This window comes from Nicotiana sylvestris, chromosome 8 (assembly GCF_000393655.2).
Source record: "Nicotiana sylvestris chromosome 8, ASM39365v2, whole genome shotgun sequence".
Taxonomy (NCBI): domain Eukaryota; kingdom Viridiplantae; phylum Streptophyta; class Magnoliopsida; order Solanales; family Solanaceae; genus Nicotiana; species Nicotiana sylvestris.
In genome coordinates this window covers 85,985,057-85,999,826 of record NC_091064.1, presented here as the reverse complement: position 1 = coordinate 85,999,826, position 14,770 = coordinate 85,985,057, and the positions used below count along the sequence as shown (strand labels likewise).

At 43.2% G+C, this 14,770-nt stretch overlaps 1 protein-coding gene across 1 annotated transcript in view; it reads left to right on the top strand.

Annotated features, from left to right (window-relative positions):
• The window catches only part of LOC138875326 (uncharacterized), a 34,874-nt gene extending 21,669 nt beyond the window's left edge, over positions 1 to 13,205 (top strand). The window contains exons 3-4 of the mRNA XM_070154151.1: positions 12,688 to 12,789; positions 12,930 to 13,205. Of these exons, the coding sequence (XP_070010252.1) occupies positions 12,688 to 12,789; positions 12,930 to 13,205 (378 nt within the window). The remainder of the gene's footprint in view (positions 1 to 12,687; positions 12,790 to 12,929) is intronic.
• Positions 13,206 to 14,770: the final 1,565 nt, after the last annotated feature.

Sequence of the window (14,770 nt, the reverse complement as noted above, 5' to 3'; positions counted from 1 at the left end):
TATCGACAGATCTTGAGGGAAATAACTGGCTCGAGGTCCTGAACCTCCAAGGCGACCTACTAAAGCAATTTGTCAATGAGAAATTGGTCTTCCGATTTCACCGTGCACATATAGTCTCCGCGTTTCTTAGAGGGAAGCGATAAGAAATGATTTTGGCATCCCACTTTATGGGCTCCCATAATGACATCGTGCTGATGGTATAGCCCCCTTTTACAAGTGCCGAGGCGTTTAACCCTTTCACTTCTTCAGGGTCGTCTAATGTGTCGTGATTTCTCGTTCTTCTGGGTCATAATGTTGTCGTTGATTCATATTTCATGAACGCATTGATTGCGTCAGCTGTTACGCTTTTCGATGGCGATAATGGCGTCGTTAGTTAGCTTGCCCTCCCCCCCTATAAATGGGGCTTCTTGTGATCAGTTTTTCATCCAAGCATTCTTTGATATCCATCCTTTACTCCTTTCTTGCTATTTTTTTTCTTTGCCGTCTCACCATATTTGAGGCGCATGGCCTCAAGGTCTTATGCCAACGTCATGCGTGTTATGGCCCAACTCTCGATCCTTCTGTCACGACCCAAACTGAAGGGTCATGACTAGCACCCGACCACACTTGCCGAGCACCAACGTACATTTCATCTAACCTTCATTATTATCTTTTAAGGCTAAAGAGATCAATATAAATGGTAGACCTAGATCATGGACAACCAGCAATAAAATATGACGACATGAACATACATAGCAGGGGATGACCAGACAATCAAAAAACCACATATAAGGTATGAGCTACCACGCTACTATGAAAGACTATACAACAAAAACTAGCCGACAAGGCATACCAAACTATACATGAGCCGACACCTGTCTATGAGCCTCTAAAAGAACATAAGTGTTGCAACATAGCCGGAACAGGGCCCCGACATACCCATAATGTCTATAACAAAAATTGCATACCAAGACCAAGGCAAGTCCGGAGAAGGGATCTCGCCAATCACCGCTGAACTGGACAGTCTACTGTGGTGGGGGAGCTGCACCTGTCTGTCTATCAGGACCTGCAGCACGACATGCAGCGTCCACAAATAAAAGGACGTCAGTACGAATAAAGTACTGAGTATGTAAGGCAAGGAACCATAAATACGATCAGTAATGTAAGCAAGGATAAAGAATATACCACCTGTAACATCTTAGTACCTCTGAGGGCTACTTACATGAAATGCATGATACATATGTATAAATACATAAACCTTTAAAGCATTCGCCTCTGTGGGCATCATCATCATCATATCGTACCCGGCCATAATAGGCTCGGTAGAATCGTACCCGGCCACGTGGAGCTCGGTAAAACCCAACTGATCAGTGGTTGCACAATAGGTGTCGTACCCGGCCAACTATAGCGTGGCTCGGTAGAGTAAAATAGATACATATATATAATGCATGCTCGACTCATGGAATCACATTCTAAACCTTTCGGAGTGACGTAAGGTCGGTATCCTCTGTACGCGTTATTAGGACTAACTCTTCACTATGAACCTTATAAGATTTAGGAAGTACGAACAACATTGATAACATAAGAATAAGAGAAGCAACATTAACATCAATCGTTCCATAAGAGGGAAAACAATGTAAGTACTGCTAGCTTCTAAGAGTAGAGTATCTTGGAAGCTCGTTCATTACATTATGTACAATCGGAGTCGTGCAAAAGAAGGAAAGGGATAGCCTCACATACCTTGTATATACTTCCCCAATCTCAAGCTATGCAATTGTCAAAACTCCTTAGTCTACAATAAGAGAAACGATACTATCGTTATCATTTAAGCGTCATAACTATTATGTATCGACCACAACCTATTTTACGATGAAACGGACAGCACCTCCCCTATATATATGACCTCACACCATTCAAAATAGTCACCAAACAGCCCAAACAACATCAATAATAAACATATTGAGCCTCCCAATATAGTCCACACACAGCCTAATCACTCCATACATACGACGACCACCATAGTCGTGTCAAACAATCTGGAAATGTTACGAATAACTATCAGCCCATAACCCTACATATATATGGTGTTTCCCCACACCCTTCCTCCTCCAAAACTCCACAAGATAGTAGTAAAATACGCAGCCCAACAACAACGCAAAACAGTCCACAAAACAATAACATTACTACCAAACCTTTCGATATATATCTCACAAGTTCTAGCTTCAATGGCTTAGCCGCAACTTGGATAATCTTAAATACATATAGAGTAAGAGGTTACTTACCTTTATACAGAAAGAACAACTCCAATTTGACCTTAAATTTCCATGAAATATCCCTCCAATGCTGCCACACAACAAAAAAAACGAAACTAGCGATCAATTAGTGTTTTTCGGCACTAGAATCACTTTAGAAGGCTTGAAATCACCTAGGATTGATATTAAGAACATGAGGGAGTATTTACAGAACATAAACCCTTTAAAACAACCTCCCACACGAGCTGGAACGACACAAAAATGAGCAACAACAAGAAGAACAAGAGACTTACTAGCGCCACGGAATTCCCGACACTTGATTTGTGTTGTTTGCCCTTTTTTGGGTCTTGAATCTTGAGAGAACCTTGAGAGGATGTTCCTAGGGTTCTAAGGTCTGAAAATAGTGAAAAGAAATGACTTAAAACGGGTTGGAGTCATCCTATATAGGTCCAAATATCTTAAACCGACTTAGTGGGCCCCATAGAGAGGTGCTTGGCGCAGTCTCGCGAAAACGCGAATATCTCTCTACTCCGAGATCGTATCGATGAACGGTTTAATGCGTTGGAAACTAGACTCATAGATATTTAATTTGGTGGGTAGATCACCCCGTAATTCCTTGTAAATTATGAGAAAAGATTAGAAACATTTGACCTAATGTTTAAGTAAAATTATGAACCTAAGTTGCGACAACTTTTGTCGACTTTTGTTTCATAACTCGTTTGACTTCAAGACTTATGATACAGATATTATATGATTAAAATACCTTAATAAATGACCTCTTGAGTGTATTAAGCACCGCTAGATTACCTGAAAATACGAGTTACAACATCCTTGATTCGTTTAACTTCTAATACTGGTTAATCACCCTTATACACTCTTGTATCACTTAAGACCAATAGGATTGACTTCTTATCATCTCAAAGATAATTCCTTCTTGGATTTATGTTAACTAATATATGGCATGAACTAACACATGTGGATATGGGTTGTAACACCCTCCCCCCCTTAGGAACATTCGTCCTCGAATGTAAGGGTTTATGGGGAGTTTAAATCATCGTGGATTCCAATGGAAATTTCCGATCAATTTTCCCCTATAAAATGGTCACTAGCAAAAACTTGCAAGTAATTAAGCCCAACATATGGTTTCACAAGTCTACACAAAGCATTATGCGTATTTACATTATCTACATATCATCATTTTGTATTAAGGAGGAGTATTCTCAAATTATTGCTTACCTCATAGAGCCGTTTCTTCTTCCAATGTATCCTGTCTTCCACCAGCATCCTTGTTATCTTCATTCTGGAATAAGTAAGGGTATTTTGACTTCATCTCCTTTTCTGCTTCCCATGTCATTTCTTCCATATTTTTGTTCCTCCACAATACTTTGACGGAAGCTACATCTTTTGTTCTCAGCTTGCGGACTTGCCGATCTAATATCGCCACTGGCACTTCTTCATATGATAGGTCCTCTGTAACTTGTACATCTTTGATAGGGACGACTCGAGAAGGGTCTCCAATACATTTTCTCAACATAGATACATGGAATACCGGGTGGACAAATTCCAATTCGGATGGCAATTCTAACTCATAAGCAACCTGTCCAATCCGTCGAAGAATTTTATACGGCCCGATATACCTTGGACTCAGCTTACCTTTCTTCCCAAAACGCATAATACCCTTCATTGGTGAGATCCTCAGGAAAACCCAATCACCAACCTCAAACTCTAGATCACGACGTCGGACATCAGAATAAGATTTTTGCCTGCTTTGTGCCGTCCTCAATCGCTCCTGTATCACTTTCACCTTCTCAATAGCTTGGTGAATCAAATCTGGCCCATATAATTCTGTTTCACCGACTTCGAACCATCCAACTGGTGATCTACATCTCCTCCCGTATAGTGCCTCGTATGGGGCCATTTTAATACTGGAATGGTAGCTATTGTTATAGGCGAATTCTATGAGTGGAAGATGATCATCCCAATTCCCCTTAAAATCTAGAACACATGCTCGTAGCATATCTTCCAGTGTCTGAATGGTACGTTCAGCCTGTCCGTCAGTCTGCGGATGAAATGCAGTGCTGAGATTTACTTGTGTGCCTAAACCCTTCTGGAAAGACCTCCAAAAGTTAGCCGTAAATTGAGCTCCTCGGTCTGATATAATAGATATGGGCACACCATGAAGCCTAACAATCTCCTTGATATACAACTTTGCATAATCTTCAGCCGCGTAAGTTGTCTTCACTGGCAGAAAATGGGCACATTTTGTAAGTCGATCAATTATCACCCAGATGGAGTCAAACTTATGATAAGAGCGAGGTAATCCAATAATGAAGTCCATATTAATCACCTCCCACTTCCAGGTCGGAATCTCTATATTCTGTCACATATAAATGAATTTGTGTTTTTATAGAATCTAATAATTCTTGGCCGTATAACGTCTTTGTTTTGGGATCAGTTTTCATCAATTTGTCCCAAAAATTGTTGTAGAATACCCTATATAAACAAGGGATTTGTTCTTCCGTATAACCCATTTCCGGGGTCCATTTATGGATCCAGGGGATAGAAAATTCAATAAAGAAGTAAATCTGATCAATTTTTTCTAAATAGCAGATATGATCTGCGTGATATAAATCTGTTAAGAATGGAGAGGCTTTTGTCCATTCTCCCAGATGGAGTCAAACTTATGATAAGAGCGAGGTAATCCAATAATGAAGTCCATATTAATCACCTCCCACTTCCAGGTCGGAATCTCTATATTTTGAAGCAATCCACCGGGTTTCTGATGTTCTATCTTTACTTGTTGACAATTGGGACACTGGGCTACAAATTCAGCAATAGACTTCTTCATATTATCCCACCAATACTGCTCCTTGACATCATGATACATCTTTGTCGAGCCGGGATGGATGGAATATCGGGATTGATGAATCTCATTCATAATCTTCTCTCGCAACCCTGCCACATTAGGCACACACAATCGGCTCTGGTATCTCAGTGCCCCATCTTTTCCGATCCTAAAAGCCATACTTTTACACTGTTGAATGCTTTCTCTTAATCGTACTAAGATAGGATCTTCATATTGTCGTGCTTTTACCTCGGCTACCAAAGATGATTCTGATGTATTCTGTACAGTAACACCTCCGTCATCAGAGTCTAACAATCTGATTCTCATATTGGCTAGCTGATGAAGCTCTTTAATCAACCCCCATCTACCTGCCTCAATATGTACTAAGCTTCCCATTGATTTACGGCTGAGAGCGTCTGCCACAACATTGGCTTTACCGGGATGATACAATATCTCGACGTCGTAGTCTTTCAATAATTCAAGCCACCTACGCTGCCTCAAATTCAACTCTTTCTGCTTGAAGATGTATTGTAAACTCTTGTGATCTGTGTAGATGTCAACATGGATGCCGTATAAGTAGTGCCGCCATATCTTCAAAGCATATATTACTGCAGCCAATTCCAAATCATGGGTTGGATAATTCTTTTCATGCTTCTTCAATTGTCTTGATGCATAAGCAATCACATTCCCACGCTGCATCAATACGCACCCCAAACCTATACCTGAGGCATCACAATATACCACATAACCTTCTGTTCCTTCAGGAAGAGTGAGCACTGGTGCAGATGTCAATCGATTCTTCAACTCCTGAAAACTACGTTCACAAGTGTCAGACCACTGGAATTTGGTAGCTTTTTGTGTTAACTTAGTCAATGGTGATGATATAGAGGAAAATCCTTCTACAAACCGCCTATAATATCCTGCTAGCCCTAGGAAGCTGCGGACTTCTGATGGTGTTGTAGGTCTCGGCCAATTCTTTACTGCATCGATCTTCTGAGTGTCGACACTAATACCCTCATCAGATATCACATGGCCAAGGAATGCTACTGAGTTCAGCCAGAATTCACATTTGGAGAGCTTAGCATATAACTTACGATCCTGAAGCGTCTGTAATACTATCCGCAAGTGGCCCGCATGTTCCACCTCCGAACGAGAATACACTAGAATGTCATCAATGAATACAATCACGAACACATCAAGATAGGGCCTGAATATAGTATTCATGAGATCCATAAAAGCTGCTGGGGCATTTGTTAGCCCGAACGACATCACCAAGAACTCAAAGTGCCCATATCTTGTCCGGAAGGCCGTCTTTGGAATATCCTTCTCCCTAACCCTCACCTGATGATACCCTGAACGTAAATCAATCTTAGAGAAATACTTGGCACCCTGGAGTTGGTCAAACAGGTCATCAATTCTTGGAAGTGGATACTTGTTCTTTATAGTAGACTTATTCAACTGTCGATAGTCGATACACATCCGTAACGACCCGTCTTTCTTCCGCACGAATAGGACTGGTGCACCCCAAGGTGAAGTGCTAGGCCTAATAAAGCCCTTATCCAGCAAGTCCTTCAACTGCACCTTCAACTCTCGCAACTCTGCCGGGGCCATTCTGTATGGAGGAATAGAGATCGGTTGAGTGTCAGGCAACACATCAATGCTAAACTCAATCTCCCTTTCAGGAGGAAGGCCCGGGAGTTCATCTGGGAAAACATCTGGGAATTCGTTAACCACAGGGATTGATTGTAAAGTAGGCGGTTTCGCCTCCGCATCCCTAACGCGAACGAGATGATAAATGTAACCTTTTGAGATCATTTTCCTTGCCTTAAGATAGGAAATAAACCTACCTTTCGGTGTAGCAATGTTCCCTTTCCATTCAATGACGGGTTCACCCGGAAATTGGAACCTAACCATCTTCGTACGACAGTCAACATTTGCATAGCATGAGGCCAACCAGTCCATTCCCATTATCACATCAAAATCAACCATTTCTAACTCAAATAAATTTGCCGAGGTTTGACGACTACAAATCATCACAGTGCAACCTCTATATACCCTTCTAGCAATCACAGAATCTCCTATCGGAGTAGATACCGCAAGGGGTTTACTTATCAATTCAGGTTCAATGCCAAACTTATTAGCCACAAAGGGTGTAACATATGATAATGTAGATCCCGGATCAATCAGCGCATATACATCATAAGAAAATACAGATATAATACCTGTAACAACATCTGGAGACGACTCGAGATCCTGTCGACCTACTAGAGCATAGGTTCGATTTTGAGCACCACTCGAACTCGGCACTGCACCTCTACCCCTACCACGACCTGTCGACTGCTGAAAACCCCGTGCTGGAGGTCGAACTGATGAGGAAGAACCAGACACAGATCCAGTCGGCTGAGCCATACCATCACCTCCTCTATTAGGACAATCCCGCATCATATGGCCAGGCTGCCCGCACGAATAGCATGCATCAGAACCTCGACGACACAGTCCAAAGTGGGCCTTGCCGCACTGATCACAATGTGGTGTTGGGGGTCTCATCTGACTAGTATCCCTGTGATGTTGCGAGCCAGATGCCCGCGAACTCTGACCTGGACCAGAATAGGATCGATCATATCGAGGCCTCTGAAACTGTGGAGGAGCACTAGCTACAGGTGGCGCCGAACTCCTCGAAAACTGTGGCCTGATGCGGCCTCTGAAGTCATCAGAATACCCTGCAAATCTCGCCCTCTTATGCTGGCCTCTATCCTGCTCCCTAACTGCCCTCTGCTGGCGCTTACGATCCTCTAGGGTCTGGGCATAAGCTTGAATACGGGAAATATCCATGCCCTCCACCAAGGAGGCTGTCGTACACTCATTTATTAGATGTGGTCCCAACCCATTCACGAACATATGCACCCTATCACTCATCTCGGCCACCATATGGGGAGCATACCTTGCCAAAGAATCAAACTGCATACTGTACTCTCGCACACTCATATTACCTTGTCTAAGGTTCAAGAACTTATCAGCTCTAGCTCGTCGTATCTCAACTGGCAAGTAGTGACGAAGAAAGGCCTCAGAAAATTCCTTCCACACAGCTGGAGGAGGGTTCGGACCCCTGGATCTCTCCCAACTATCATACCAGAGAACTGCTAAATCCCGTAGCCGATAAGAAGCCAACTCTACTGCCTCTGTATCACTAACATGCATAACCCGAAGTGTACGATGAACCTGGTCAATAAAAGTCTGTGGGTCCTCCTTGGGGTCTGATCCGGTAAACACTGGAGGGTCTAAATTAATAAAATCACGAACTCTTGTACTAACTGGTTTCTCAGCAGCACCTGTATTCTGCCTCTGAGCCTGAGCAGCTACCAAGCTAGTCAATAACTGCAAAGCACTCTGCATATCCTGGTCTGGAGTGCCAGACGGAGGAACTGGAGGCGCTGGGTGCCTTCTAATATCCTCTGGAGGAGATGGAGTAGATGAGGTATGAGAGGGCATCTCACTTTGAGCCTCACTTTGTCCTGCTCTGACTTGGGGCACCTGACTGGTACCCTCTCCCGCTGCTGTATCAAGCCGTCTACTAATCGTTTGCTTCCTAGTCGAAGGCATCACTGAAAAAAACAAGGTGAATATTAGAGACAAACACTTACGACTCAACTCTACGCACGATCTAGATTCAGGAAGAAGGTAACAACCCTAGATGTCATGTAGCCTCCTGATTATAAATGTGGCGCGCTACACATCCATAATCAAGACTCTACTAGACACGGCTCATAGACAACCCCTAGGACAGACTTGCTCTGATACCAAGTTTGTCACGACCCAAACTGAAGGGCCATGACTAGCACCCGACCACACTTGCCGAGCACCAACGTACATTTCATCTAACCTTCATTATTATCTTTTAAGGCTAAAGAGATCAATATAAATGGTAGACCTAGATCATGGACAACCAGCAATAAAATATGACGGCATGAACATACATAGCAGGGGATGACCAGACAATCAAGAAACTACATATAAGGTATGAGCTACCACGCTACTATGAAAGACTATACAACAAAAACTAGCCGACAAGGCATACCAAACTATACATGAGCCGACACCTGTCTATGAGCCTCTAAAAGAACATAAGTGTTGCAACATAGCCGGAACAGGGCCCCGACATACCCATAATGTCTATAACAAAAATTGCATACCAAGACCAAGGCAAGTCCGGAGAAGGGATCTCGCCAATCACCGCTGAACTGGACAGTCTACTGTGGTGGGGGAGCTGCACCTGCCTGTCTATCAGGACCTGCAGCACGACATGCAGCGTCCACAAATAAAAGGACGTCAGTACGAATAAAGTACTGAGTATGTAAGGCAAGGAACCATAAATACGATCAGTAATGTAAGCAAGGATAAAGAATATACCACCTGTAACATCTTAGTACCTCTGAGGGCTACTTACATGAAATGCATGATACATATGTATAAATACATAAACCTTTAAAGCATTCGCCTCTGTGGGCATCATCATCATCATATCGTACCCGGCCATAATAGGCTCGGTAGAATCGTACCCGGCCACGTGGAGCTCGGTAAAACCCAACTGATCAGTGGTTGCACAATAGGTGTCGTACCCGGCCAACTATAGCGTGGCTCGGTAGAGTAAAATAGATACATATATATAATGCATGCTCGACTCATGGAATCACATTCTAAACCTTTCGGAGTGACGTAAGGTCGGTATCCTCTGTACGCGTTATTAGGACTAACTCTTCACTATGAACCTTATAAGATTTAGGAAGTACGAACAACATTGATAACATAAGAATAAGAGAAGCAACATTAACATCAATCGTTCCATAAGAGGGAAAACAATGTAAGTACTGCTAGCTTCTAAGAGTAGAGTATCTTGGAAGCTCGTTCATTACATTATGTACAATCGGAGTCGTGCAAAAGAAGGAAAGGGATAGCCTCACATACCTTGTATATACTTCCCCAATCTCAAGCTATGCAATTGTCAAAACTCCTTAGTCTACAATAAGAGAAACGATACTATCGTTATCATTTAAGCGTCATAACTATTATGTATCGACCACAACCTATTTTACGATGAAACGGACAGCACCTCCCCTATATATATGACCTCACACCATTCAAAATAGTCACCAAACAGCCCAAACAACATCAATAATAAACATATTGAGCCTCCCAATATAGTCCACACACAGCCTAATCACTCCATACATACGACGACCACCATAGTCGTGTCAAACAATCTGGAAATGTTACGAATAACTATCAGCCCATAACCCTACATATATATGGTGTTTCCCCACACCCTTCCTCCTCCAAAACTCCACAAGATAGTAGTAAAATACGCAGCCCAACAACAACGCAAAACAGTCCACAAAACAATAACATTACTACCAAACCTTTCGATATATATCTCACAAGTTCTAGCTTCAATGGCTTAGCCGCAACTTGGATAATCTTAAATACATATAGAGTAAGAGGTTCCTTACCTTTATACAGAAAGAAAAACTCCAATTTGACCTTAAATTTCCATGAAATATCCCTCCAATGCTGCCACACAACAAAAAAAACGAAACTAGCGATCAATTAGTGTTTTTCGGCACTAGAATCACTTTAGAAGGCTTGAAATCACCTAGGATTGATATTAAGAACATGAGGGAGTATTTACAGAACATAAACCCTTTAAAAAAACCTCCCACACGAGCTGGAACGACACAAAAATGAGCAACAACAAGAAGAACAAGAGACTTACTAGCGCCACGGAATTCCCGACACTTGATTTGTGTTGTTTGCCCTTTTTTGGGTCTTGAATCTTGAGAGAACCTTGAGAGGATGTTCCTAGGGTTCTAAGGTCTGAAAATAGTGAAAAGAAATGACTTAAAACGGGTTGTAGTCATCCTATATAGGTCCAAATATCTTAAACCGACTTAGTGGGCCCCATAGAGAGGTGCTTGGCGCAGTCTCGCAAAAACGCGAATATCTCTCTACTCCGAGATCGTATCGATGAACGGTTTAATGCGTTGGAAACTAGAACTCATAGATATTTAATTTGGTGGGTAGATCACCCCGTAATTCCTTGTAAATTATGAGAAAAGATTAGAAACATTTGACCTAATGTTTAAGTAAAATTATGAACCTAAGTTGCGACAACTTTTGTCGACTTTTGTTTCATAACTCGTTTGACTTCAAGACTTATGATACGGATATTATATGATTAAAATACCTTAATAAATGACCTCTTGAGTGTATTAAGCACCGCTAGATTACCTGAAAATATGAGTTACAACATCCTTGATTCGTTTAACTTCTACTGGTTAATCACCCTTATACACTCTTGTATCACTTAAGACCAATAGGATTGACTTCTTATCATCTCAAAGATAATTCCTTCTTGGATTTATGTTAACTAATATATGGGATGAACTAACACATGTGGATATGGGTTGTAACACCTTCTTCGGTCGGACAAAGTTGTGCTGTTGTGATGTTATTGTTATTGTTGTTGTTGTTGTTGTTGTTGTTGTTGCTGTCTCTGTTGGCTCGGGGCGATGAAGCAGAGGACCGATTTTCTTCGACCTGGGGAGATACTTGGATTATGTACCACTGCTCAAGAGGGGGCTCGGATTATACACCACTGCTCACCCTCCTTCCTCGGTTTGGCGTGTTACACCCCCTTTGTATTCCTAGGGGTATGGCGACAGTCTCTACTGGCTGTCGCCTCCCGGGCCGAGGAAATGTCTCAAGAAGTGGCTTTATAATGGTAGTATTGGCGGAGTTCGTACTAGCCAAATTTTTCACCCAGCCACTTCTTACCTTCTTCCGGCTTCTCCTTTGTCATTTTCTTCTCCTTCGCTTTCCTCTTATATATCCCCTTTTGAAGATGCCATTCTAGGAGGATCGAGATGAGGTCCTCGAGGGGATTGGACTTGGAAGATATTGTCTTTGAGGTCGCACGCCTGAGGAGATGATGTCGGAGATGTCATACTTTTGGAATAGGCTAGAATCTTAGACTTTTGTTGTATGTATACCTTTGAACTTCTTTGTTCCTATGTAAGGATCCCCTTGCGGGCTTTGGTAATCACATGTAAGTACCCCCCGGGGTCGTTGTAAGCTAATATTTATGAATACAAAAATATTTCCTTGACTCTTGCATTTAATACTTGTTTTATTTCTTCACGTTTGCGGCAGCTCCGAATGCACGATCCTGTTTGTCGTTGCTAACACTGAACCCGGATGCGAGTGTTCCTTCCGGCCTTCGGTTGATGGAAATGGCTTTGCGCGGGGGCATTTTTTATTCCTCGGACGGAACCTGGATAAGGCCAATAACCTCGTACCGCCAGGACCCCGACTCCGCGTGAAAATGAGGATAATGTTTTTGAGCCTCCTGCTGTTCCCGATGTTTTTGGTTCCTGGGCAGTGGTTCCTCAACGTATTTAAGCCTCGACTGAGGTTGGTTATTCCAAGGCCGAGGGGGCTGGATCAACAGGGATATGCTCGGCCTTCGAGTATGTCCGTCAGCTTCACTTCGCGGTGAGTTTCGGCGTAGTCCTTCTGCATTTCGCATCTTTCTTTCCTTATCGAGTTTTTCTTTTGCAGGCCTTTGATAGGCTCAGGTCTGAGCTGCTTCGTCATGGGGCTAGGCTTCGGAAATCTCTGGATGAGGGTGAGTCCTTTGGGACACTCAATGAGGAGAAGGAGGTTGAGTTGATGCACTGGTGATATGAGGCGTATCAGAGCTCGAATTACGAGAGTTATTTGATGGAGCAGGTAACATCTCGTAGTTTATGTTTCGCCTTTTTGACCCTTAAGGTTAATCTCTTTGCCTGTCATAGTTGTAGAAAAAGATGGAGGCTCTGGAGTACCTTAGGGGTGAAGTCGTCCGAGTTAGGAATGCTTGTGGTGAACTGAGGGCTCAGATGCAGGCTCAAGCTTTAGAGGAGAAGGGTGTCTTGGCTAAAGTTCCCGCCTTCGAGGCCCAACTTCGCTTGGCTCGTGACAATGCTTCAGTTCAAGTGGATATGATCGCGAAGCTCGAGTCCGATCTCTTGAAAGTCAGGGCTGAGAGAATCGATGCTCGGGCTAAAGCAGTATTGAGTTGGACTAAGGCTGATTAGGAGATGGCGATTCATTTGAAGGGCGCTACTGACCCAAGCCGAGTTGAAGCGGGCCCTCGATCGTGAAAAGAGGATCGAGGAATATGTTCATTGCAGATCCCGAAGAGAGGTACTCGAAGAGATTGGCACCAAGGGCTTCGTTCTCTCGGAGGAATCTGCTCGAGCGAGGGCGGATGAGCATAATGCTCGATCACTTCTTGCCGACGTCATGGAGAGCAAAGCTGGGACTTGTAGGTCGTAGCCTTCTGAAGCGGAGCGTAGATTTTGCCATTTTGCCATTTTGTATTTGAATTTTGCAGAGCATGTTTGTAAATGGAGAATGCACCTTTTGCGTATGTAAATAAAAGAAAGCTTGAAGTTTTATCTCTTTTGTATCTCTTTCTGCATTGCTTTCGACCAGGCGGGCTGGTTTTGGTGCTTGGCGAGAACTCTCAGATCCGTAATACAACTCCGGAGCTTATCAAGCAGGCCTGGACGCTTTTGCAAGCTTGGTGGACACGGCCTTTAGTCCAAGCTGGTGCTATAACTCTTATGCTTTGCCCAGTTGTTTTGGGTTGAGTCTCCGAGTCAGGCTTTGGCTCGAGCTTACCTGACCTTTAATCCTCTATGCCTGTACGGGCGGACGATAACGGTTCTTGTGCCTTGCCCTTGGGCATTTGTATTTTGACTATTTTGGGTTCAGTCTCCGAGTCATGTTGCGACTCGAGCTTAATTAACCCTCAAGTTCTTATGCCTGCATGGGCGGATGAAAAATGGCTCTTACGGCTCGGTCGAAGCGATCTTTCAAGTTTGTGGCCCTGAGTCTTCGTGGAGCTGGTGACGATGGCTCTTACGTTGTACCCTTAGGCACACATGGTTATCTATTTTGGACTCGGTGTGCGAATCTAGTTATGACTCGAGCTCACTTTAATCCTCAAGTTTTCAATTTTTAATTTGGCAACAATGGCTCTTACGCTGTTGGTCATTGCGAACTTTTAGTATGCGGCCCTGAAGCTCGTTTGGCTGGCGATAGTGGCTCTTACACTTTTGCTCGTAGGCATATTGTAGGCTTTGTTTTCTTCTCATTAAGGTCTTATTGAAATAATTTTGCCTGACCTATTATCGGTTCGGGAAGAACCTCGATTTGAAGTCGTTAGCGGTGATGTTTGAGCACCTCTAAAGGTTTAGCTCGTTGGCTTAGTAGCTCGAAGCCTTGTGATTTGGAGCTGACATGGTTGAAGCTCATTTGCCTGTTGAGGGTAGCCTGTTTTAACCGGTTCTTTTCGAAGTAGATTTGAAGTAATAGACAGCAATTTTGTTAGCGACGGTCGGGCGTCCCCGAGTCGCGTTAATTTGGCTGGTGCAGCCATTTTGACCATAGTCATATATGTTTGGCTGGAGCCATTTTTTATCCCGAGTAATAGTTTAGGCGTCTACATCGAGGGTATGCCCTTTCGGGAGTCTTACAAGTACTACATATAGCCTAAGCTTCGGGATTGAGTTTCATGCCTGTTGAGGTCTTACAGTTTGTCATGCCTGTTGGGGTCTTACAATTTGCCATGCCTGTTGAGGTCTTACAGTTTTCC